Source organism: Triturus cristatus, chromosome 3_1 (genome assembly GCF_964204655.1).
Source record: "Triturus cristatus chromosome 3_1, aTriCri1.1, whole genome shotgun sequence".
NCBI lineage: Eukaryota > Metazoa > Chordata > Amphibia > Caudata > Salamandridae > Triturus > Triturus cristatus.
This window is the reverse complement of record NC_140583.1, coordinates 50,077,890-50,104,949: the sequence shown is the minus strand read 5'-3', so window position 1 is coordinate 50,104,949 and position 27,060 is coordinate 50,077,890. Positions and strand designations below refer to the sequence as shown.

The 27,060-nt window shown below is 44.4% G+C and overlaps 1 protein-coding gene across 1 annotated transcript in view; it reads right to left on the bottom strand.

Moving 5' to 3' along the window:
* The window catches only part of LOC146859677 (embryonic protein UVS.2-like), a 33,948-nt gene extending 10,396 nt beyond the window's left edge, over window positions 1-23,552 (bottom strand). The window contains exons 1-8 of the mRNA XM_085643433.1: window positions 23,469-23,552; window positions 15,405-15,429; window positions 14,657-14,722; window positions 12,840-12,980; window positions 12,626-12,743; window positions 6,851-7,026; window positions 5,099-5,180; window positions 3,225-3,352 (exon numbers count right to left, since the gene is read on the bottom strand). Coding sequence (XP_085499559.1) covers window positions 3,225-3,352; window positions 5,099-5,180; window positions 6,851-7,026; window positions 12,626-12,743; window positions 12,840-12,980; window positions 14,657-14,722; window positions 15,405-15,429; window positions 23,469-23,537 — 805 coding nt within the window. The 5' untranslated portion in view covers window positions 23,538-23,552. The remainder of the gene's footprint in view (window positions 1-3,224; window positions 3,353-5,098; window positions 5,181-6,850; window positions 7,027-12,625; window positions 12,744-12,839; window positions 12,981-14,656; window positions 14,723-15,404; window positions 15,430-23,468) is intronic.
* Between the last annotated feature and the right edge of the window lie 3,508 nt (window positions 23,553-27,060).

Here is a 27,060-nt window from a genome sequence, read left to right as displayed (position 1 = left end):
ATAAGGAAACTCTAACATTGAAATCATCTGAAACACCAACATTAGAGGAAAATTTTTCCACAAAGAAGGACATAGTGCTCAGATCTCATCAGGTTAAGAATGGTGGGATTTAGTCAGAGGATAAATGATGGCATTTCATCAGAAGTAAAAAATGGGATCCCACTAGTGGATAGATGGTAGGATCCCATCAGTAAATTGATACTGGGATCACTGCATGAGATGAATTCCAGGATTTCATGAAAGGGAAAAGAATGTTAACTGTCCAACAAGGGTATTAATGCCTGGATAAAATCAGTAGATGAATGCCCTGATTCAAAAATGGTCAATGATGTGGTCTCATGGGTGGATGTAGCCAAGATGCTATGAGTATATGAAAGATGGGATTCCATCGTGTGTCAAATCAATCAAATTAAGGCACCAATACTGAGATCCTATTACGAAATATGTCCTAGTATCTTATCAGGAGATTCGTAAGGATCCTGTCAGAGACCAAACTGACATTGTAGCCAGAAATAAATTGTTGGATCCTGTCTACACATGAATGCTCTGATCCAGGATGCAGGATGCACCGAATCTATTCTGATAGTGGAATACTGGGATCCATAAGTAAATTTATGCTGGGATACCATTATGGATAGAAGCCTCACATTGCACTAGGGATGAATGCTAGGATCCAATCAGAAAATAAGTGCTGGAATCCAATCAGGGGGTCAATGCTGGAGACCAATCAAGGGAATAATGCTCAGATCCAATCAGAGAATAAATGCTTGAATCCAATCACGTAATAAATTCTGGAATCCAATCAAGGGAATAGTGCTCAGATTCAATCAGAGAATAAATGCTGAAATCCAATAAGGCGATAAATGTTGGGATCTTATCAGGGGATAACCACTGGGATCCCTTCAGGAAATACATGCTGGCATCAAGTCATGTGATAAATGCTGGGGTCCAATCTGGGAATAAATGCTGGAATCCCATTGGGGCACAGAGCAATAATACAGTTATAGTTGCCTACCTTAGCTGAAGATGGTGAAACATCTTTATCATGGCTGATACTGTTAGATTTATCGCCCACATTCCATACATTGGACTATCATCTACTGCTTGACCAGCTCAGAAGGGCACTGTGTTGGATGCAGTGCTAGAATGGTTCTGATCATTTCCTGACAGGACAGACACAAAGTGTCAGGTCAGGACCTTCAAGCCATCAGGGAGGAAAGCTGAATGTGGAGACCCAACGGTCCACACTTTCTCCCCCTCTCTCTTGTTTTTCAAGATGGTATTTTTGATCATTAGGGCCAGAGACCTGAAATATTGTTTAATATGCTGATAACATGCATATCTGTCTGCACGTCTGGGCCCTAAGGAAGGGTTCTTTGCCCTTAAAAAAGGCCTAAATAGTGTGGCCATGTGGATGAATAAAAGTGGGCCCACGTTGAGTGGAGCAAAAACTGAGATGCTCTGCATAGGCTCATGCTAGAGACTCCTGAAAAACCTCACTTAGCACCATAACCTTATTTGAAATCCCATGCACCTTCACTAAGACATCTTAAAAGGCTGGAGGTCATGTGGTAAACAGAATTGAACTGTAAGGCTCACATCAGCTCTGTAGTTCTTTTGGTTTATACAGCATAAGACAACTGCAACAGGCTTTGCCCTACATCCAAAACAAATATCACAAAATCATATCTGGTTCACTGACTAAAATTCAATCCCGGATTAAACCTATTCCTTTATGAGTGGGCTTTCAAAAATCAAATTGCTAAGATACAACATTTACAAGACATGGTGACATGACTTGTTTTAAAACTAGGGAAACATTGTCATTCATCAGCCGACATATTCATTGGTACCCATCCAAAAGCTAGCCAGAAGGTCATCATATTATCAGCAGGCTAGACTTCATTGGTAGCTATCCAATAGCCCTTTCCAAAAGGTCATTATCGTCAACACAGCATTCCTGGATTTTAAGTACATCCAGGAAACAGCACCCGACTGTTGGGGTAAAACCACTGAACATCTTTCCGCCTGCACCTTAGGATCTTGTGGCTTATATCTTCTTCACATTGCAAGTACTGATATTCAGTGGAAGGGAGACTGCAGATTCTTGCTAGTTTGCCCAAAGATTTTTAATGTAGTGCCACTGGATACTAAGAATAGACATACTCTACTTCCCTTTAGGAAAGCCTTAAAACATTCATGTGTGTTCTTTTTTTGCAGGACTTACATGCATATAGTATTTAATGATATTTATTTAGGGAGCCTGGTGCCTAAACTCAATCATTTATTTTCATAGTGTGGGCTCTACAAATAAACTAAAACAAAAATATGTGTCTCATGCAGGATGATTTTAGTTGAAATTGAAGTGGAATCATTAAAAACATAATATATCCAGCTAGAAGAAGGGCAAGAATGCAAGGTCTCAATCAGTAGATGAATGCTCGGATCCAATAAAACGTCAATGATGGGAACTCATCAGTGGATGTAGCCAGGATGCTATCAGTATATGAATGCTTGGATTCTATTGTGTGTCAGTCCGACTAAGGCAGCAGTGCTAGGATTCTATTAGGAAATATGTCCTGGTATCTTATCAGGAGATCAGCAAGGATCCTGTCAGTAGACTAATATTGAAACCATAGTCAGAAATAAATAGTAGGATCCTATTTAGATACGAAGGCTGGGATCCACTTATTAGCAAATTCAGGATCGACTGAATCTATGCCATGAGATGAATGTTGGGATCTCATAAGGGAATAAATGTTGGGATACTCTCATGAACTGAATATTGACAATGCACCAAGGTAAAATGCTGGGATCCAATCAGGGGATAAATGCAGTTAGAGGTCATTATCTTATCAGCAGACTAGACTTCCTTCTCGCTAATGGGCCCAACGAGTTTTAATGTACTGCCTCTTTATATTAACAATAGACATACTCTGCGTACCTTTAGGAAAGCCTTAAAATAGTTTTCTGGGATTCTTTTTTGCAGCACTTACTTGCATATGATATTTTATATCATTTATTTAACGACCCTAGTATCTAAACACAATAATTAATTTCATAGGATGTTCTCTACAAAAAAAGACAAAAAAAGTCCCATGATTGATTATAGTGTTGGAAATTGATCAGGAATCATTAAAAAACATAATGTTACAGCCTAGGAGCAAAGGATATTGTGACTGCTATGAAATTTCAGACTCTATCTGCCGGCATGCACTCCTTACTGCACTGGTACAGGGCGTTGATTTTGGAAACATCCAGTTTGCTAAGCCCATCTCTCTGTCCGATGGGTACGTCAGGATCTGGCTTGGGGACCATGCTTGGCTGTCCAGATTTGTTACTGAAAGCATACCTGTGTAAACGAAAACATCACAGGTAAAGGCCACCATGTATGTGCTGTTATAATTCATTATTCACCCAAAAAACTATACAGCGAGCCCAGGTTCGACTACAGCGGGAACAGGTGAGAGTGAAATATTTGGTGTTTGCTTAAAGCATTGCGTATCTAATGGTTTTACTGAACTAGCCACCGTAGATCCTACCTAGCTCAGTCTAAAACTTAACAGTTCTCCATTTCATGAGCCTCTAAGGCATTAGTGGCAGTGCACGCTCACCTTAGCACCCTAAATCACACTCAGCAACTCAGATCCTTAAAAGCACTGATTTAAAAATGTCCTCTTGTTGAGTCTCACAACATTTCTGCTTACGACAGATGCGATTCATCAACAATGGCACTTCTACTCTAAACTGAGTATGTTACCCACTCAGACAGCATTTCCCTGCTTTCTGCACCCATGGACTTCCCACTCTATGGTAACATGTTCCCATACAGAGCGTCAATCCTAACCACTCATGTTCACCAACACAGCCATTATTACGTATCCCGCTTCACATACAGAGCATCAGTCTTAACCAATCATGTTCATCAACACAGCCATCATTTTCTACCCTGCTTCACACACAGAGCGTCAATCCTAACCAATCATGTTCACCAACACAGCCATCATTCTGTATCTCGATTCACATACAGAGCGTTGGTCCTAACATATCATGTTCACCAACACGGCCATCATTTAATACCGCCACTGCAAATACAGAGCCTCAGTCCTAACAAATCATGTTCACCAACAAAGCCCTCACTCAGTACTCCTTTTCACATAGAGAACGTCAATCCTGACCAATCATTTTCACCGACACAGCCATGATGGCACCACTCTTCCTCGTCCATGGACCTTCCACACTGTGGGAACATGTTCACTGACACAGCCACGAGTCTACAGGCCTTTCTCACATTTATCACCTATGACTTTTCCAAATTCTGGCATTCATGACTCTTCCCCCTAACAAACAAAGCCACCATTCAGGTGCTCTTCTTCACATATAGAGATTCCAATGTGTACCAAGCTCTGATCCCTGTATCGACTCCACCACCAAAGGTGAAATAAACTTCACCCTCTACTTCCCATTTCCAGCAATCTTAGTGCTGATTAAAGAGATCACATCAAAATGTGATCAGAATCATTAGGTGTGATTTAGGGTTTGATGGATGAAGGATTAAGGGGGTGGAGGAGGACACTAGGAATGCCATCCCAATGGTACTCCATCTGCCAAATGTAGAAATGGCCTCAGCTCAGCAGTCATCTCTACAGAATTAAAGGAACCATCATCACTGCAGTTCCTTTCAATTACTAAAGGTTTTCATCCCGGTTGTGGGAATCGGTATTACTTTCTTCCAGTTGCACACTGCTAGGTTTTTCCTGGTGGTGATGGACAGGAAAATAATTAAGCTATTATCCTGTTCACCCTAAATATGGCTGGCATTGTAATGTCATTCCTCAGATGGGCACTACTCCATACACTATCAGAGGAAATATTCCATCACTAGAGCCAACGGGGGCTACATTGACAAAATACTTAGGGTCCGCCCATCTCAAAATAAAGTGGTTCGTCTAGGGCTTGGCGAACACAGTAATCTTGTAATGTTTGCAACAGAGTACTGTCTGACAAAATCTTAATTAGGGTCACTGCCTATATGCTAAAGCCTTCAATGAGAGTTTTAAACAGGAAATCTCTTCTTATCTGAGCATCGAAGACTTACCTCCCATAATGCATCACTGAGGAGAAGTCGTATGGCAGGCCAAGGTTGTTGGTGTTCTCTTTGTTAAAGTTGCTGAGGTCTTCTGTTAAGATGAGCAGACAATAAAGATGAGTTAGTGACGACTATGCCTGACAGGGAACATTCCAAAAAAGAGAAGATCCTAGCTCACTAGGGGGCAAGTCTGCTTCTGCCATATCTGGGGTTAAATAAAGTCTACTGGCTAGGCTGTCAAATGTGGAAAGGAAATTTCAAATCTCAATTTTGACACAAGATCTAAAAGGATGTGATTTGAGGTAAATCACTCAATCGCACCAGCATGTGAAATTAAATTGTGTAATTCCAAATTTAAATCCTATCTGATGAAGAGCCCCATCTTGCCCCCTAGTGAGGTTCACACTAAATAAATCCGGGAGCGATGCATTGGAGTTTCGGCCAATTTTAAATATAACTCACTGTTGTCTTTTGAAGGGAAAATCATCTAATGCCAGCTCAGTGCAAAGTATTCAGGAGGGATTTACAATCCAATGCAATTGGCTTGTAAATCAAAGTTGCTTAAAGTAATGCACAGTTGCTCTATGCGCTGCTTTGCAATACTTTGTATCAGTGGTGGCTCCTCCGTTAAGGCGGAGGAGCGTCGCCCCACTGCTTCGCAGTAGGAAACATAAAACGATAATAACTCATGTTATATATCTTTTTAAGTTTCCTTCTGCTGCAGCAGCTTTCTGGGTGGGTTGGGTCTGCTCTGTGGACAGAGGAGCAGGGGAGGAGTGATTTCCCCACTCCTAAGTGCACAATGACTGTTTGGTTGGCCCTCTCAGGCCACCCAAAATGGTCATGCACTCTTCCCATATTTTCCATGCAGGCTGTATTACAGCCTGCATGGAGAACATGCCCCCCCTCCACCCCCGGGTAAGCACCGATACACTGCACTCAGACCAATCACAATGCTGCTTTGCAGTGTTGTGATTGGCTATCAGGAGACTTGGAGCTGGGTGCTTCCTGTATCCTGCTGCAGGACAGTGCAGGAGGTAGAGGACATAGGTGAGGCGGACGCCAGCTGGCTGGCCATCACAGGCAGGCGTTTTAAAAAAAAGGGGTTTTCGTGCCCTCACCTCCCTGCCCTTGCCTGCACCCCACTACCCAAGTCCAATAGCAGCAACTACTGCTTTGCATCAAGGGGGAATTCGATGGGTTGTGCATGGGCATTCCTATGCAAACACCCACAGGTGTAGACATAAATTCCTATCTACAAAAAATAGTAAACCGGAATTTGGGCCAAAATCCTGCGCTTCCTCAAGAGAAGTGCATGAAGTGAAATTTTTCATTTCTCCTTCCTTTTCCCACTTTGCATCTCTGCTGCATTGAATAATTGTATTCTATAGTTGGCAGTCACTGATCCTCAATATCGACATCAGGACATAGGCATTTTAAATATGGGTCACAATATATCCAGTGCCAGGAGTTTTTATGTAGGCAAACAACAAATGGATTCAAATGAAGAATTGCTCCAGTTAATGCCGTCAGCAGTGGTAACTTTTGTGAAAAGGACACCTGCCTGTGACAGTAACAAATATTGATCGCTGTAACCAAGGGTCAGATTGGTAGAAATGGTGTGTTGGTGGCTATCTATGATAAAACCTAAGCTGAACAAATCCGGGATCCATATCATTGCCAAGGTGAGCCCATCAGGAATCTGAGCCATACTCAGTTTTTTTTCCCAGTGGTAAGTGGAGCCCAAAGGGTGTCACTGACCAGGCGAGATGTTCTGTGTCATGATGGTCAAATAGTTGTCGCGGTCACTGCGGGCATGCTCATGGTAGAAGCCCAAGGCATGGTTCAGCTCATGCTGGATGACTCCTTTCCAAATACATTCCCCGGAGAGAGATACCTGCTGAAGTCCCCCTATCTTCCCGATGTACGACCAGCACCTAGGGGAAAAGATGGACAAGGGAGACCCATAAATCACTGCAGTAGCACCTTCATAGAAAGAATATTACAATCTTACCCCATACAAGGCATTGACCTGTGTGTCTCCTCTCCTACTGTCGTAATATGCAAGGGAGAAGGGATTCTAGGACAGTGACAATGTGCAGTCTAGGTTGTGATAAAAAGCCTTGCATGCAAAGGAAAGCTGTGTCATCCTCACCAATTTGATTAATTTCTGGCCTTTCATGTGACAGTGTTTGTCCCAGTGGACTCCATATCTGGGAGTATTTTCTGCCTGGGTGGGCAGATCTACCAGCTGTCGATGGGTAAATCTGTTCAGTCCCCCATAACTAGGATCTGTTCTCCAACTCAGTCCGTTTCCAGTTGTGTGTTGCATGTTACATGTGTGTTGTGCTGCTAAACAAGCACATACATTGCATGTGGTGTCCTAAAACGATGGGTCCCTTTAGGATGTCTTTATCCTTTGTAGACTTATTTCTGCCTCTGGAATCTTGGCATGGAGACCTCATGGATCTGTATGTGGTTCTTTCCTATTAGTTTCAACATTTCTGTCCAGCAAAAGGACACATGACCCACTCCTGCCCCGTGTTGTGATGGACATTGCCTAGAGAAACCTGTCCAGTCAAACACCAGACATATCACAGCCATGTTCATATGTTGTAGCATTTTCTTCCAATGAACCGGCGAATTATAGACACCACCATAATAAAAGAGTTCCTAGTTGTAGCAGAGAACAACATAACATCCCCCTGTAGGATAACACTATGAGTGGGCTACAACTACACTGATGTACTAGAAGCATGCTTGGATACTGCTTGAGGTTGTATTTTGGCCATCTTCTGTTTTTTAGGTGTTCTCTATGTTAACTCACTTGCTTTCCTTTGTGTAAATACAATGCACAATCAAAATAACAAATAGCCTTTACTCGACTTTTAGTTAATCATGTGCAATAACGTTTATCGTACTGGGAGATTCAAACCCTCAACAACCTCCTGGAGCAAGCTTCAGCTACTCATACTTGCTGCTCTTAAGCAGTCACAAGTACAACAGGAGTAACTTAGTGTTAGACACTGTTTGCCTTCCAACCTCTTGTTTTTACTGACTTAGTTTTTGCTGCCCAAAGCATTCTGCGCACTTTACCACTGCTAACCAGTGCTAACGTGTTTGTGGTATTTACCTAAGTTGTGGTAACATTGGCCTATCGACAGTTGGCTTACTTAATTTACTTATAAATCTCCAGTAATGTTCACTAAATGTGCTCATGGCCTGTAAATGAAATGCTACTAGTGGGCCTGCAGGAATGATTGCGCCACCCACTTAAGTAGCCCTATAAACATGTCTGATGCCTGCCATTGCAGAGCCTGTGTGTGCAGGTATAAAATGCCATAGCGACCAGGCAAGTTAAACCTCTTACCAGGCCCACATCTTCCTTTTAATACCTATAAGTCACCACTCGGATAGGCCCTGGACAGCCCAGAGGGCAGGGTGCAATGTATTTTAAAGCAGGACATGTGCTTTTAGGTTTTACGTGTCCTGGTAGTGAAACATTCTTACATTTGTTTTTCACTACTGCAAGGCCTATATCTCCCATAGGATAACATTGGGATTACCTTATTGCATCCATTCTATAAACATCATTTCCAAATGGGAAGATATGACAGGGTCAAGTTTGGTGTCTCTGGAATCCTAATTTAAAATGCTAATTTATGGTGAAGTCGGATTTTACAATCCTGAAAATGACACTTTTAGAAAGTGGAAATGTTCTTGCCTTAAACATTTGGGGCCTGCAGCCTGTCTTTGATCACATGTTTGGGGTGGACGACAGCCGGGCTTTGTTTATTCCAGCCAGGTCTGAACACACAATGGGATTTTAGGTGTGACCTGATAAGTCATCCTGACAAGATGAGAGGGAGGAACTGGGCACAGCCTTACTTTCACTTGGGGGATAAGGTTTCGGATTTAAATGAGTATGAGATTTCCATGAAGAAGCTTGACCTGCATTACCTTCCTAAATTGAGTACAGTGCTTGAATGCTATCATTTTGGGAAGAGGATGCAACGCCAAAGCGAGAGCGCAGAGCAGTACATAACAGAGTTACGCAGGTTAGCTTCAACTTGCAGTTTTGGGAATTCCTTTGAGGAACAATAAAGGGATCAGTTTATACTGTGTTTCTCTTTGAAAAAGTCTAAAGAGGCCATGTGGCAGAAAGACTGTAGTGCATGCAAGCAAGAATGAAGCAGCTTCAGTTAAGGTGGTGGCAGAGAAAGACAATGAGAATAAATAATTTCAAGGTAAAAGTGACACAGGAGGCAAGACAGGTCACAAATGTTTAGGCAAATGCTATTGGTGTGGTGAGTTAGGCCACATGGCTACTAGTAAAAAGTGCCCGGGATGGAAAGCAACTTGTAAGAATTGCAGAAGGAAAGGCCATGTTACTAAATGTTGTAAATCCACTATCAAAAAAGCAAGGTAGGTGAATTGTGAAGTTGAATTTGTAGAAGAGGTGGTTGTGTTGCAAAACAAGGCTGACGGTTTGGAAGAGTCTTTTGAAGTGGTACAAGTCAATGGAGAAGCCCTTAGAACTTGGTTTTTCCAGCAATAGCTCGACGTTTCTTTTATTTAATCAGCCTGTCACACTCACCCAGCGCCGGGACACTCGGCCAAGTAGCTGCGCGCTCTACAAATATCCTAATAATATAATAGAAGCGGTCAAAATGTTGTTTGACTCCGGAGCCAAAATCACGTTGATGCCACTTACGTTTAATGGAATAGGCTGCAAAACAAAGTGAAGCTCTCAAAGCCAGACATTAAACCCGTGGGTATGCTGGGGAACCAATAAAGTTGGCTGGGAATTTTTGGGGGTCTATAGAATTCAAAGATCATATAATACCTGGGAAGATATATGTGTTTGTGAAAGGTGACTCCTTAATAAGTTGGATTCATCAACGTGATCGCTATGTGTATCTGGACCCCAATGCGAATCCTTCTGTTTTTGTAAAAGACATTCCAGTAGTTTGCAGTGTTTTGGATGGATATGATAACTTGCTGAATGAGTTTTCGAATGTTTTCAGAGAAGAGCTGGGGTGTCTGAAGAGCTATGTATATGAGATTAAGCTTAGAGCCAATGCACTTCCATAAGTGGCTAAAGTTAGGAGTATGCCTTTGGCAGTCAAGGATAGAATGAAAGAGGAGTTGGACATATTGATTGCTGGCAGGATAATTAAGAAATTAGAAGCTTCTGAATGGCTTGCACCTGTGGTTAAAGCACGCAAGACCAATGGTGATGCTAGGTTAATTTGAACTAACTTAACAAGGCTGTGATTGTTAACCACTTTCCACTCCCCAATATCAGTGAAACTCTGTTTGTTGAATAGGGCTAAACATTTTTCTTCTTTAGACCTTAGTTCGGCGTATCATCAAATTATGCTGACTGACCCTTCACACGATTTTACCTCGTTTGCCACTCCCTATGGTACTTTTACGTTTTTGCAGTTGACCTTTGGACTCATATCGGCAGCTTCTGTCTTTCGAGGGCAATGGAAAAGGTATTGAGGGGTGTGGCAGGGATGAAGGTTTATCAAGATGATATTTTGCTATTATGGTCAAACATAGGGGAGCACAATGGAAGGTTTATGAGGTGCTTAGAAGATTATAGGAGGCAGGGTTGACATTGAAATGGAAAATATGTAAGTTTAATGTACCTGAGATAGAGTAGTTAGGACATCTAATCACTGGATCAGGGACTCGGCCAAAGAAAAGATTGGTGAACACCATTAAGAATGTGTCCTTGCCTAAGCGCAAGGGAGAACTTGTGAAGTTCTTGGGTATGGCAGAATTCTATAACAAGTTTGTGCCAAAATTCGCTGAAAGAGCAGTTCTTCTCGGGTCTCTGTAAAGAAGAGTAAAGAACATATGTTTGAAGTGATGGTTGTGAGAGGGAGTATAAGGACATGAAATCTGGTTTGGAGAAGGCCTCAGAATTAGGAAGTTTTGATACCAGGATGACATCATAGTAATGATGTATGCCAGCTCCAAGGAGTTGGGAGCTATCTTGAGGCAGAGGCGGAGGGAGTGTTTAGAAATGCAGGTAAGACTGATGATAACAAAATCTGGAATCTTAATAAGGTTGCCAAATGCAGCTCTGTTCTAGGAAGAGAATTAGCTTCTTCAAGCAAGGAGTTGTTCGAGGAGCTCAAGAGTCGACCCCAACAAGTAAGGAAGAGACCAGCTTGGTTACGTGACTGTGTTTAATTATACTTGGTTATGTTACTATGTTTAATTTTATTCTAGTTATGAATTTATATCCTTATTAGTGTTTTTCACTTTGCATTTTTTTTGGTTTAGTTAAGGGGGGTGAATTGTAATTATTTTACAATATCTTTTCTTTTGGGTAAATGAGGGAGGTGATGTGGTATCACAGGTTACAGAAACTTTAGTATGCAGGGTTATGTAACCAAATGGTGAAACGCAAGCTGGTATCCAAGGCATCAGCTCTTGAGATTAGATTGTCAGTGAGAGGCAAAGGAAACGGTTGGATGCTGACAACAGCCCTCTCTGCAGATGGGGTCTCTGTACAACTAGATACTTCAATAAAGGACTTAAATAAAACATGGCATGGCGGTCTCTACAACTTAACAGGTGTCCTGTGCTCTTATCATCCACAGGCAGGGTCTGGAGGTAATGAGTCTATCCTATGGATCCCTATCCCGTGTGATGCTGAATGTAGGATCAGTCCTTAGGGTTCCCTGTGCTCGTACGCATCCACAGGCAGGATCTGAAGGTAATGAGTCTGTCTGATGGAGTCCTATCGGTGTAATGCTGAATGTAGGATCAGTCCTTAGGGTTCCCTGTGCTCTTACCGATCTGCAGGAAGTGCCTAGAATTAATTAGTCTTTCTGATGGAGCCCTATCTGGTGTGATGCTTAATGTAGGATCAGCCCTCAGGATGCCCCTTGTTCTTACCCATCCACAGGCAGGGTCTGAAGGTAATGAGTGTATCTGATGGAGCACTATCTCGTGTGATGCTGAATGTAGGATCAGTCCTTAGTGTGCCCTGTTCTCTTACCAATCCACTGGTAAGACTTGGAGGTAATAAGTGTCTCTGATGGAGCTGTACCTGGTGTGATGCTGAATGCAGGATCAGTCCTTAGTGTGCCCTGTTCTCTTACCAATCCACTGGTAAGACTTGGAGGTAATAAGTGTCTCTGATGGAGCCGTACCTGGTGTGATGCTGAATGTGGGGTCAGTCCTTAGGGTGTCCTATGCTCTTACCCATCCACAGGCAGGATCTGGAGGTAATGAGTCTATCTGATGAAGCTGTGTCTGGTGTGATACTGAATGTAGGATCAGTGCTTGGGGTGCCATGTGCTCTTATCTATCCACAGGCAGGGTCTGAAGGTAATGAGTGTATCTGATGGAGCACTATCTCGTGTGATGCTGAATGTAGGATCCGTCCTTAGTGTGCCCTGGTCTCTTACCCATACACTGGTAAGACTTGGAGGTAATGAGTGTCTCTGATGGAGCCGTACCAGGTGTGATGCTGAATGTGGGGTCAGTCCATAAGGTGACCTATGCTCTTACCCATCCTCAGGCACGATCTGGATGTAATCAGGTTCCAACGCGCGGGTCACAAAGCGGATGCAGGTAACTGTTGCAAACTCACTCATTGCATCTTTGATGGCATCCACATCTTTGGCACCTGACGGAAAAAAGAGGCAGGATGACATAAGTTGAATCAACCTGGAAAGGTATCTATGGAGGACAATCTCGAGCACTGGTGTAAACGTGAACTCACTGTAAGTGGGACTAAGGGTGTAAGGCACAGAGACGGTCCCGTCACTGGATTTAGCCCAGAGGCAGCTGTTGTTTGGACATATCCTGGCACTGCGGCCTGGTTGTAGGGCGATGTCTCCCTCGTGGACCAGCTGTGAGCTGCCTACAATAGTAAAAGACAGTGACAGTGGTCAGTGTCTGCATTATAACTGGAAGGAACAAGAGCACACGGAAGAGAAGGAAGCTGATTTTAGGCCTAAAGTGTGATTTCAAGAAACACATAATAAAATGCAAGAATCATTGTGGTGGAGGAAGATTTCAGGTAAAACATCAAACTATGACATCATCACCTAATAAATAAATGACCCCAGGGACTAACAAGGCCTGAGCACACAGGCATCCTTGAAACCCTCAGGGGTGATTTGTTGCTCCCCATAAATCCTTGCTTGATCCACAGTGAGTGATTGCAGCTTTTAATGTTTACTGGGAATGGTTTCCTGTGTCTTACATTCCTATAGTGTTGTCATCATGTCATATCAGGAGTTAATTATGGCATCACTAAAAGCATTTTACTGGCTTGCCATAATAAATGAGAACATATTGAGACAGAAAAATCAGATTAACAACTGCAATGGCTAAAGGTCTTCTAAGCGCTTTATGTCTTCTTTCAGCAAACACCAGCAGTGACGTCACCCTAGATTTAGTGTAATTCTTCGTCCACACATTTGTATTAAGTCTTTACATCTAAACTAGGATTCTACATGTCATTATCTGTCTTACATACAAGTATGAACCAATGTATAGAAGTATTTGAATATTTACTAATTGAACCAGACAAACGAGCAGGATCGATTTACACAATTTGTAGCACACAAAGGGTAGTTTGATTTTCATTGATATGTTTGTATTAACACAATCCTTCAGAATATATACCAGTGTGGGCCAATCATGTGCTTTGATTAATAGTAGTAGTTCTTTGGTGATGACATGATACATATCTGTATGTTGTTGCCAGATGTTTCTATGATGTGGATTTGAAATGTGTTTGGGGAGGACTTTATTTCCCAGAATGCATTTCTTTTTCAGTGTGTTACTCCGCTCCTCTGTATGTTTTTAAAAGGGTGGCATCTGTCCCCAGATATTCTGCATTTGTCAAATACGAGCCAGTGATTCTGGATTGAGTCCAGGTGTAAATGGCTGCTTCAATCTGCACTACAGGCTGCAGTGTCAGGCCTGAGACATGTTTAAAGCTCTACTTTAGTGGGTACCACAAGGAGTGCTGCTGCCCCGAAGCAGAGTTTAATGTACACGCCCTGGGTACACCCAGCACCAGATACTAGGGACTTACAAGTAAATTAAACGTGCCAGTTAGGGGCAGGCCAATGGTACCGTGTGTTAGGGAGAAGCAGAAACACTTTACCACTGGTCAGCAGGGAACGAGTCCTAAAAGCCAACAAAAACGAGTTCAGAAAAGGACGGCAGAGGAAGGCACAGATCTGGAGTGACCCTGCAGAGAGGGCCGCGCCCAGGACCTTGGTTGTCTCTGGTGATGATTGTGAAGACACCTTGGCTCAGGCTCACTGTTGACTATCTTGTAACAGAGTGTAGCGCCAAGAGGCCTGAAGTTTTCTCTTACTTTGGTTCTGTTTGGTGTCGATCTCGAAAATGTCTGAGACAGGGTCACGGCTGACTATTGTTTAACAGAGTCTAGCGCCCAGACACCCTGAGGTTTGCGCCTTTCTTGGTTCTATCTTGATCTCAAAGGCGCCTCGAATCAGGGTCACAGTTGAATCTTGTGTAACAAAGGCTAGCGCCCAGAAGCCGGAGGTTTTCTCTTACCTTTGTTCTCTTTGGTGATGATCTCGAAGATGCCTGGTCTCAGGGGCTCCTCTGGATCCCCGGTGTCTGAAAGAGAAGGCACATTCCCAGCTTCACATCAGCTGCTGGTGCACAGGAAGAGGCGATTCAGAAATCAATTATGAAAGATGAAATATTCACTGGAATCAAATGTGCATCTGTGTTTTCTTTGCACAAAATGTGCATTTCTGGCAGCTCTCAATCATGATATTGTGTGGGAGGGGGTGACATGCGCAGAGCCCTGTAGGTGCCAGGATATATGTGTCAAACAAGGAAAGATGTGCAGGCCCATGTGTCTTATGGAAGCTCTTACAATGCCTGACTTTCTAAATCCTTTCCCAAATACCGGCTGTAAATACACAATGGAGCGGGTCGATCAATAAACCGCTCCATTTCTGTCACCAGCCGATGGTGCTCAGGGTTTTGCTTCTCTGTGGGCGTTTCTCTCATTCTCACTTTTCTATCTTGGCAACTTCTCTTTTGCTCATGCGGACAGTGGTGTGAATGCTCCTCCTTTCATCCGCACACCTTGTGACTCATAGCAGCATTATGTACGTGCACAAGGCACACATCATACTCTGTATCCGTTTGTAAATCCACAAAAAGAGATTTAAATGGATTCATTAGATAGTGCACGATGCAGCCGCCAACCGTGCCCGGAGTATAGCGCTTCATTATGTACAGGAGCTATGCTCAAGCTCAAACATATCCCGATTTAAAAAGTACTTACGATTTTTCTCCAGTCCATAGACATCCTGCAAAAGAGAAAAGTTGCATTTGAATCACCTGATGTAAGTATGAGGATTTTAGAACCTTAGGGAACACTAAAGCTGTGTTTTAAAAGATTACATAAAATATAGGTTGGGCTGTATGTCACAGCATCGAAACAACACATCTCCACCCGCAGGGTGGGCTGCAGGACATCCCCTTGCACAGTATCATCAAGGTAAGAGTATCTTGGGGAGTGGAGCTTTACTGTTCCAATGCCCCCTTGTTGACTTCCCTTGTTGATACTGTGCAGCTCATATCTTGCACTCAGTATTGCTGCGGGTCGATTTTCAAGCATCCATACTGTGGAAAAACACTGTGGCTCCTGGCCTGGTTTGGCCCCTTGTTTCACACACTCAGGGTTGCACAGGTGTCAAGGGTGAAGTCTGTGGTTCATACACCTATTTGGAAACTGACAACTGATGAAGAAACGTTTCGGGGAAAGTGTCACAAGAACAAATGGCCTTCAGCAGCACAGATGGCTCCGAAGATGTACAGAGTTCACTATAATGTAACAGAAGAGTCTATGGAGTGGACCTTGAGGTACCTCAAGTAGAACCATCTGATGCCCGCACTAATCCTGATGTGGGTGCAAACTCTTCTCTGTGCCCAAATAGTAATTCCAACTCGCGTGCTAGTCCCATACCTGCGGGGAGTTTTGGAAAGGTAGATTGATTGACAGTAAAATGTGGCAGAAATCCTGCAGGCACACTCCCAAAATCTGTTTGAAAGTCTAAACATTTTTACATCTTCTGACACATGTGATTTAGGCCTTTACCCGCATCCCAAATGCAGAAAGCTGAGCACATTATTCAATAGCCATCCACCATGTAAACACCACAAAAAACCCTACCACACAGGACCACTGCTTACAATGAGCTCAGTTTGATGCAGGAATTACATGGTCCAATCAGAGACGTCAACATCTCGGTGGGATGCAGGCCCAGGATGAGGACCTTGGTGCTGGAAGATGTCCTGGGAGGTTCACTACAAACACCCTCCCAAAGTCCTACTCCTTATAGGATTTGCAAACTAAGTCGCGGTGGAAATCATACTTTCAAAGTCACTTCAAATTTGATGGACACTTATCACCTGTCCAGGTGAGCTGACCTCTATCGCAGCTCGATCCTTATGGTGCCCCTGGCCTGCTGGACCGATACCTCACAAATGCACATGGAAAACTCTCCTGTTCCTATGATGTGCTTCTAAGATTACTCTTGGGGTCTAGACACATTGTGCAGATAACAATGGTGTAGCAGCACTGGGGGTGCAGGAGGTGTGAAGTCCTCGCATATGTAATGCTATTGCTGATTTACGCTCATGTGCAGTTGCGCTCTCTGAGAAGCTCACCTAAGAGGCATTACATGTACACAAAGCTGTGTAATAATGCCACTCATATACTCTCCTGAACAGGTGTGCTCTCTGTGAAGCACACCTGAGAAGCATTACATGTACATAGAGTTATGTAATACTATCACTTATATACTCTCCTGTACAGGTGCGCTCTCTGAGAAGCACACCTCAGAGGCATTACATGTACACAAGGCTGTGTAATAATGCCACTCATATACTCTCCTGAACAGGTGTGCTCTCTGTGAAGCACACCTGAGAAGCATTACATGTACACAGGGGTATGTAATACTATCACTTATATACTCTCCTGTACAGGTGCGCTCTCTGAGAAGCTCACCTAAGAGGCATTACATGTACACAAGGCTGTGTAATAATGCCACTCATATACTCTCCTGAACAGGTGTGCTCTCTGTGAAGCACACCTGAGAAGCATTACATGTACATAGAGTTATGTAATACTATCACTTACATACTCTCCTGTACAGGTGCGCTCTCTGTGAAGCACACCTTAGAAGCATTAGTTGCGCACAGGGTTGTGTAATATAGTCACTCAGATTCTGTCCTGTGCAGGTGGACTTACAGTGGAGCACACCTGAAAGGTGTTAAATTTACACCGGGCTATGAGATACTGTCACTCATATACTCTCCTGTACAGGTGTGCTCTCTTTGAGGCACACCTGAGAAGCATTACATGTGCATAGTGCTGTGTAATACTGTCACTGAGATACTCTACTGCGGAGGTGTGCTCTCTGCGAAGCACAACTGAGCTGCATTAGTTACGTGCAGGGCTGTGTAATATTGTCAATCAGATACTCTCCTGTACAGGTGTACTGACAGTGGAGCACACCTGAAAGGTGTTACATTTACATTACACCGGGCTATGAGATATTGTCACTCATATACTCGCCTGTACAGGTGCACTGGAGACCTACATATTATGGTTACTGTGGTTCTTGGCTCTGCAGGTGTCACCATAGTCAGGTAAGGTACATCATAGAGGCTTTATGTGTACATAGGTCTATCTAACACTATTACTGCAGCTTTCACCTACACAGGTGTGCTTACAGTGATGCACACCTGAGAGTCTACAACTGCAGAGAACCATAAATAACACTAATACTGCAGCTCTCACCTGCACAGGTACACTTACAGTGATGCACACCTGAGAGTCTACAACTGCAGAGAACCATATATAACACTGTTACTGCAGCTCTCACCTGCACAAGTGCACTTACAGTGATGCACACCTGAGAGTCTACAACTGCAGAGAACCATATATAACACTGTTACTGCGGCTCTCACCTGCACAGGTGTACTTACAGTGATGCACATCTGAGAGTCTACAACTGCAGAGAACCATATATAACACTGTTACTGCGGCTCTCACCTGCACAGGTGTACTTACAGCGATGCACACCCGAGAGTCTACAACTGCAGAGAACCATATATAACACTGTTACCGCGGCTCTCACCTGCACAGGTGCACTTACAGCGATGCACACCTGAGAGTCTACAACTGCAGAGAACCATATATAACACTGTTACTGCAGCTCTCACCTGCACAGGTGCACTTACAGCTATGCACACCCGAGAGTCTACAACTGCAGAGAACCATATATAACACTGTTACTGCAGCTCTCACCTGCACAAGTGCACTTACAGTGATGCACACCCGAGAGTCTACAACTGCAGAGAACCATATATAACACTGTTACCGCGGCTCTCACCTGCACAGGTGCACTTACAGCGATGCACACCTGAGAGTCTACAACTGCAGAGAACCATATATAACACTGTTACTGCGGCTCTCACCTGCACAGGTGTACTTACAGCTATGCACACCCGAGAGTCTACAACTGCAGAGAACCATATATAACACTGTTACTGCAGCTCTCACCTGCACAAGTGCACTTACAGTGATGCACACCTGAGAGTCTACAACTGCAGAGAACCATATATAACACTGTTACTGCGGCTCTCACCTGCACAGGTGTACTTACAGTGATGCACATCTGAGAGTCTACAACTGCAGAGAACCATATATAACACTGTTACTGCAGCTCTCACCTGCACAAGTGCACTAACAGTGCTGCACACCTGAGAGTCTACAACTGCACAGAACCATATATAGCACTGTTACTGCAGCTCTTCCCTGCACAGTCGTGCCTACAGTGATGTGCACCTGACAGTCTACACCTACACAGAACCATATATAACACTGTTACTGCGGCTCTCACCTGCACAGGTGTACTTACAGTGATGCACACCTGACAGTCTACAACTGCAGAGAACCATATATAACACTGTTACTGTGGCTCTCACCTGCACAGGTGTACTTACAGTGATGCTCACTTGAGAGGCTACAACTGAAGAGAACCATATATAACACTGTTATTGCGGCTCTCACCTGCTCAGGTGTACTTACAGTGATGCACACTTGAGAGTCTACGCCAACACAGAAACTTATATAGCACTGTTATTGCAGCTCAGCCTGCACTGGTGTACTTACAGTGATGCACACCTGACAGTCTACACCTACACAGAACCATATCTAACACTGTTACTGTGGCTCTCATCTGCACAAGCGTACACACCTTAGAGTCTGCAGCAATACAGAACCATATATTTAACAAAGTTACTGCAGCTCTCACCTGTACAGGTGTACTTACAGAGATGCACTCCTGAGAGTCTACACCTACACATAACTATATATAACACTGTAACATCAGGAACATCTATCCGGAGATGCCAAGACTACCAGGGACTATCCTGTCAGCGTCTTCCCTCCTAACGACGGCAACAAAGGCGCGCCCGAAGAGTGCTGACATGGGCGCAGTCCTCACTACACAGAAAACAGGGAGCCTGGTAAATGTATAGGAGAGCAAAAGAAACCTGACTTCTCCTACCACATTGTACATGTGAAGAAGGGACACTACTAACACCGAGACCTTCACGCACCCATCCTCTAAAATATGTTACGCTAGCGCTCTCTACCTGTGCCCACGTGTTACCAGATAAGATAACACACGCCTGGCGAAGTGCCCAACTGTGTGTTGATGGCATATCAAAACTACACTATACAAGGATTGCACAGAACTGATCCGATTAACCCCACCAGATTGAGGGACCCCACTGTAAACAGCTGCCCAACAAGACTCATACTGCATCTACGGGACTGTCCATAGAACACCCAACAACTAGACTACAATCACAGTGGATGCCTAGACTGCTCCCCAGTGATTCATACCTCCTTGTTCTGCCAAAATTGGCAAGACGAGACCACAAAAAAAATCAGCACCCAACAATAACGTACAAGGGAGAAACCGAAAACTTGGCGGAGGCTACTTAAGCAAATAAATTAATGCCAGGGGTGCTGGCAGAGCACTCCCGTCGATTTGAAGAACTGCTCAGAGCAGCTCTGGATATTAAATCAACACTACAACCCAAAATAGACTCCCTGAGCTACCTACGAGAAGATCATAAAAAAGTGAAAGATAGATTCAAAAACTCTGAATCCACCTTAGCTACTCTAAGACCCACAGTCCTAAATACCCACAAATGCCTCCTAGGATTACAAGACGCGTGCTTGGGTCAACCACCAAGAAGGGAAATTGTGATGAAATTATGTTTGCATAGTGGGCTTGCCAGAGAAATCAGAGGGCCAAAGCGTGAAACTAACAAGGAAGAACGGTTTCTTCAAACCATCCTATGAGGTAAATAATCCACCTTCTTCTCACAGGGTACCCGGGGGCCCTCCTCGTCCAGGGACTCCACCCCACCTGGTGGTAGCCAGCCTATTTAAGTACTGTGACAGTGACCACATACTCCAAGCTACAAGGGCTTGAGTTCTGTGGATAGTAGACAGCACTACGGTACACATTTATCCAGACTATACATTAGAGGTGCAGGGCCGTAGTTCCACCTTTCTGGAAATAAAGAAAACCTTACGAGAGCACCCCATGAAGTATGCCTTGCAGTTCCCTGCCGCACTCCATATACAATACGAGGGCACCACTACTTTCAGCACGACACCAGAGGAGGCATGAAACTGGCAAGAGCAAAAAAGGATTGTCTGTCTCGCCTACAGCCATGTTACCAAAGTAGAGAGGGAGGTAGAGGTAAAGGCAAAGGCTAGGTTTATCCTCCTGACAGTTACGTAATTAGACTAAAATCGAGAATATCGTAGAAAACCTGCCCTTAGCTAATTAGATAGGATACAGCAAGAATGTGTTGTAATCCCTTGTCTAGAAAAATAACTTTTTTTCTAGAGACCCTTCACCCATCAGGGTTGCCCCTAGGTGGCATGCTTCATCATTGCAGCTTTACAGCAGCTGCATTCATCGATGCAGCTGCTGTAAAGGTTTGGGCAGATATCAGGTCCAAGGGTTAACTTGGACAAATCAATACTATTTCCTATGACACCTCTAAATCTGGAGCAACAAAGGCAGCTACCTCAAACTCCACTCCCCTGGTCCTGTAACACTTTTAAATACCTCGGAGTTCAAATATATCATGAGCCAGTGGATCTGCTGGACGGCAACATAGGCAGAGTACTTATTAACACTCGGTCCTCTCTAACGTTCTGGAGGAAACTTTCGCTCTCTCCCTTGGGGCGCATAGCAATATCCACAATTCTACCTCTGCCCAGATTGTTATATTTGTTTGCTGCTCTCACCTTCATTCTGCCACTAAACGTTTTTCGAGATATTTCCTCAACGTTGACATTACAGGAATGGGGCAAAAATAGGGCCCGCAAAGCTTTACACACTCTTGACTGAAGGAGGATCAGGTGCCAAGATTTTGTGGCAGCCCTGTTGCAATGGCCAATGCGGTGGTTGGCGGGCTACAATCTGACAGACCTAGGGCACTGGGCAACAGGATTACACAAACACACAGTATCAGACTGGTTGATGGGCTCAGAGACCCTCATGCCACAAAGAGAAACACAGAATACTTTAATGAACATAGCTTGCAATTGTTGGTCTCACTACGTGCAGAAGAGACAGAATTTACCACCATTTTCCCCAGACGTACCTCTTTGGGTACTACCTGGTCAAATGAGAATGACGTGCCGACCAGAGAGGGTGGACTGGGAAGGACCAGGTATAACCACATGGGGGTACCTACTCACTGACACAGTTTTTAGTACATTTGAGGAAATGGTAGATGATTATGGGGTACCTCCTGGTTCCTTTCTATGATAAGCATCCCTCACACAACAACTACATAAGACGTGGGACAGAAAATATGAGGAACCAGAGACATCTAAATTGCTCCAAACATTACTCACCCATGGCTCTGGTCGCCGGGACATCACAATGTTATACATTTTTATAAGACAAGGCACTGCAATCCTGTTAACCTTGCTCCATATCTACTCGGACACAGCACTTTCAGTAACATTGACGGACAAACAATGGGAACAATACCTGGGAGTACCAAAAATAATCTCAACAAATGCAAATCTAAAGTACACTCAATTTAATTACCTACATCACAGGTATGTCACCCCCCCCCACAGACTAGCACAGATGTATCTGACATCCACAGATCTGTGTCCCAGTTGCTCCAGTGAAGGAGCCACCGTCATGCACATGGTATGGGACTGTCCAGGATTCATAGGATACTGGAAGATGATAGCGGGTACACTTACAGAGGCAGCGGGTAAAGGGATAGCTTTAGATGCTAGAACATTTCTCCCAGGTATCACCAAATGATCATCCAAAGGCCAAACCTTAAGCAAATTCTTGGACCTCTCCTAAGGATTAGCCAAACGTAGGCTAGCTATGTCTTGGAAGTCCCCCATGGCCCCATCCATTCGAGTGTGGCTTACTGATTTACGCAAAGCTCTGGTTTCTGAGCTTGAGATATCACGTGACAATATACCAGGTCACACATTATTACCTAACCCTCCTGATTGGCAAGCTTATCTAACAGTTGTTGAAACAGAATTGTCGAGGGAACGTGCAGGAGTACGCCACACTTCAGAACCAAACAACAGATATAGCAACTTATGGTATGTTGTAGACCCCACTCCACATCTCATAGACGAACTATAATTCATGCACTGCTCCCTGCAACTGGAACCCCAACTCAACCACTGCTAAAGACGAAACACAGTGCGCACAATAAACAGGAACCTGACTAAACAGGCAAAAACAAAACAAAAAAAATACAAAGGGATAAATGAATTAACAAATTGTGCCTCTAGTTCTTCTTCTTTTAATTTGTTAGGCAACCAAAATAATTGTAGAATGTATTGTAACACTTGCAAAGTTGAATCTCTTTCTGTAAAGATGTGGGGTGCAATGCCTTCCCCAACCTAAGGTCGGTTACTATCTTTACACCCCCCTATTTTTTGCTTCATGAAACCATTGTATTGTGAACACTCATGGTGTAAATGTATAATTTCTCCTGATCTGAGAGACTGGCTCTACCATTTAGAAAATAAATAAATAAATATTTATCAACAAAAAAAACCACTGTTACATCAGCACTTACACAGAACCATATATAGCACTGTTACTGTGGCTCTCACCTGCACAGGTGTACTCACAGTGATGCACACCTGAGAGTCTACAACTGCACAGAATCATATATATTGAACACTGTTACTGCAGCTCTCACCTGTACCTGCACTCAGCTCTTTTTACCATTGCTAAAGGGGTCTCACCTGTACAGGTAAGCTCCAGCAGGTGCTCACCAGGCACACTGCGACCAGAGTCCATCCTCTGCTGTCCATCCTCGGGTTCTGGAGCAGTGCTCAGGTCGCCAGAGGTCAATGTTTCTTCCTTCTGGGAGATGCTTTGTTGACCCCAGACCAGTCCTTTATATACCCAGAAGAGGCTGAGCATCCGCCAATCAGCTCTCAGTCTCAAGGATGACACCTTTTTCTGCACAGGTCACAAGGTGTGTCTGTCCTGGAGAGGGTGCCCTGGGATCGCTTCTGAGGTGCCATAACCAAGATAATAAGCAGCTTTTAAGTGTGGTAAATTTAGTTTGTGACAGATCCTGCACCGTGATATATTTTTGTTTGAAAATCTTTCACTCTGCTTTCTTTCTTGTAAGAGGGTGAATTTGTGATTGGACACAGGCGCACCTTCGAGGGTTTGGCTCCTCAAACAACAACAAAAGTCCTCGAGGCACCGAAAGACCCGGATTGGAGAAGATCACATGAGACACAAACAGTGCATCTGATGAGCTGGACGTGCGTCCGAAGAGTAGATTTGATTTTTGAAGCAAAGTTAAGTAGCTTTGTGGCTGCCCAGAGTTGAACCTTTCTAGATGGAAGGTAAGGCAGGAGGATGAAAGGAAGAGTTGGTGGACAAAAGGAAGAGTTGGTGGACAAAAGGCTGAGTGTTAGGATGAAGGCAGGGTAGTAGGATGAATTGCAGAGTGGGAGAATGATAGGAAGTTTGGGAGGATTGAAGGAAGAGTGTTGGAATGAAAGGCTGAGTAGTGGGATGAAAGGCTGAGTAGTGGGATGAAAGGCAGGAGATGAATGGTATGGTGGAAGTATGAAAGGCAGAGTTGGGGGATGAAATGAAGGGTGGAAGTATGAAAGGCAGAGTTGGGGGATGAAAAGATGGGTGGAAGAGTCGACGAGAAACATAGTAGGAGGCTGAACGAAAGGAAGGGTGGAGTGTGGAAAAGAAGAGTGGAAGGCTACATGGACATAAAAATGATACAAGGCTGTGGACAGATCGAAGGAAGGGTAGAAAAAAGAGTGAAATGATAGAAGGAAGGGTGTAAGGATGGCACCAGGGACATACAACCTTACACCCTCAGGAAGGGACTATGGTGCCCCTCAGGGCCGGACTGGGAACCAAAACCGGGCCTGGCAAAGTGCTCGGCTAGCCCCTCCTGGGGGCTTGGGGCTGTGGCTGAGCTGGTTGCCAGGGCCGGTTTTGGACGATTTTGTTAGAGGGGCCGATATTGCAGCTATCCTGCAAAAACGGCCCTGTAACAAAAATGCCCCCCCAGGGGCCCAAAACCAGCCCCCACCCTGGAGTCCCACCTGGGAAATGCCCGGTGCCGGCTATGGTCAGTCCGGCCCTGGAGCCCCTTCTGAATTACAGACCTCAATCTCAGCTCAACATCTCCCTAAATTATGCATTATTACTTGAAGAGTTTAAAACAGCATTTAACGCTATTATCTTAATGCAAAACCAACCCTTGTGTCCAAAGTGACAATAGCACTACATGCTACAGGACACGCCCAGCAGTAGCCAGCAGCCGCTCACTCTCTCTTGGATTCTTCTTCCTGTGCTCCCGCAGCAGGATGTTTGCCCCAAATTATTCTTACTCAATCTGAACAAAATCGCGTAATTTCAGCAATTTTGCATTACAAGAGTAATGCGTAATTCCTGAAATTACTCACATTACTCTAGGGTAATTACAATTTTGGCCAGACCTAGTTTTTTTCATGGTGTATGATATATTATCTTTTCTTTTCATTGATAAGTGCAGCTTCTGTTTTCTGTTTTCTTCTGGTCTACTATGTTTTCTCCCAAAGTGTATAATATCTTCTGTTTTCTTTCGTAGTGCATGATTTCTTCTTGTCCTAAATGGCGCAAAGAGTCTTTTTTGTTTTTTTTGCAGGTGCTTTTACTCCTGGCCTTTCTCTGTTTCCTTACAAGCATGCTGTGTTAGTTTGTGCCTATTTTATTCCCCAATCTTTTGCTGCATGGGGAGTCATACAGGGCTCTGCCAGTGCACCTCACCACTGACATACACAACCTCCAGCTGTTCCAGTACTGGACGCACACATAGCTCTGCCTATGCACCTCACCACTGACATACACAACCTCCAGCTGTTCCAGTACTGGACGCACACATAGCTCTGCCTATGCACCTCAACACTGACATGCACAACTTCCAGCTGTTCCAGTACTGGATGCACACATAGATCTGCCTATGCACCTCAACACTGACATGCACAACTTCCAGCTGTTCCAGTACTGGACGCACACATAGATCTGCCTATGCACCTCAACACTGACATGCACAACTTCCAGCTGTTCCAGTACTGGATGCACACATAGCTCTGCCTATGCACCTCACCACTGACATACACAACCTCCAGCTGTTCCAGTACTGGACTCGCACATAGATCTGCCTATTCACCTCACCACTGACATACACAACCTCCAGCTGTTCCAGTACTGGACGCGCACATAGATCTGCCTATGCACCTCAACACTGACATGCACAACTTCCAGCTGTTCCAGTACTGGATGCACACATAGCTCTGCCTATGCACCTCACCACTGACATACACAACCTCCAGCTGTTCCAGTACTGGACGCACACATAGATCTGCCTATTCACCTCACCACTGACATACACAACCTCCAGCTGTTCCAGTACTGGACGCGCACATAGATCTGCCTATGCACCTCAACACTGACATGCACAACCTCCTGCTGTTCCAGTACTGGACTCGCACATAGATCTGCCTATTCACCTCACCACTGACATACACAACCTCCAGCTGTTCCAGTACTGGACGCGCACATAGATCTGCCTATGCACCTCAACACTGACATGCACAACTTCCAGCTGTTCCAGTACTGGATGCACACATAGCTCTGCCTATGCACCTCACCACTGACATACACAACCTCCAGCTGTTCCAGTACTGGACGCACACATAGATCTGCCTATTCACCTCACCACTGACACACACAACCTCCAGCTGTTTGAGTACTGGACGCACACATAGCTCTGCCTATGCACCTCACCACTGACATACACAACCTCCAGCTGTTCCAGTACTGGACTCGCACATAGATCTGCCTATTCACCTCACCACTGACATACACAACCTCCAGCTGTTCCAGTACTGGACGCGCACATAGATCTGCCTATGCACCTCAACACTGACATGCACAACTTCCAGCTGTTCCAGTACTGGATGCACACATAGCTCTGCCTATGCACCTCACCACTGACATACACAACCTCCAGCTGTTCCAGTACTGGACGCGCACATAGATCTGCCTATTCACCTCAACACTGACATGCACAACTTCCAGCTGTTCCAGTACTGGATGCACACATAGCTCTGCCTATGCACCTCAACACTGACATGCACAACTTCCAGCTGTTCCAGTACTGGACGCGCACATAGATCTGCCTATGCACCTCAACACTGACATGCACAACTTCCAGCTGTTCCAGTACTGGACGCGCACATAGATCTGCCTATGCACCTCAACACTGACATGCACAACCTCCAGCTGTTCCAGTACTGGACGCGCACA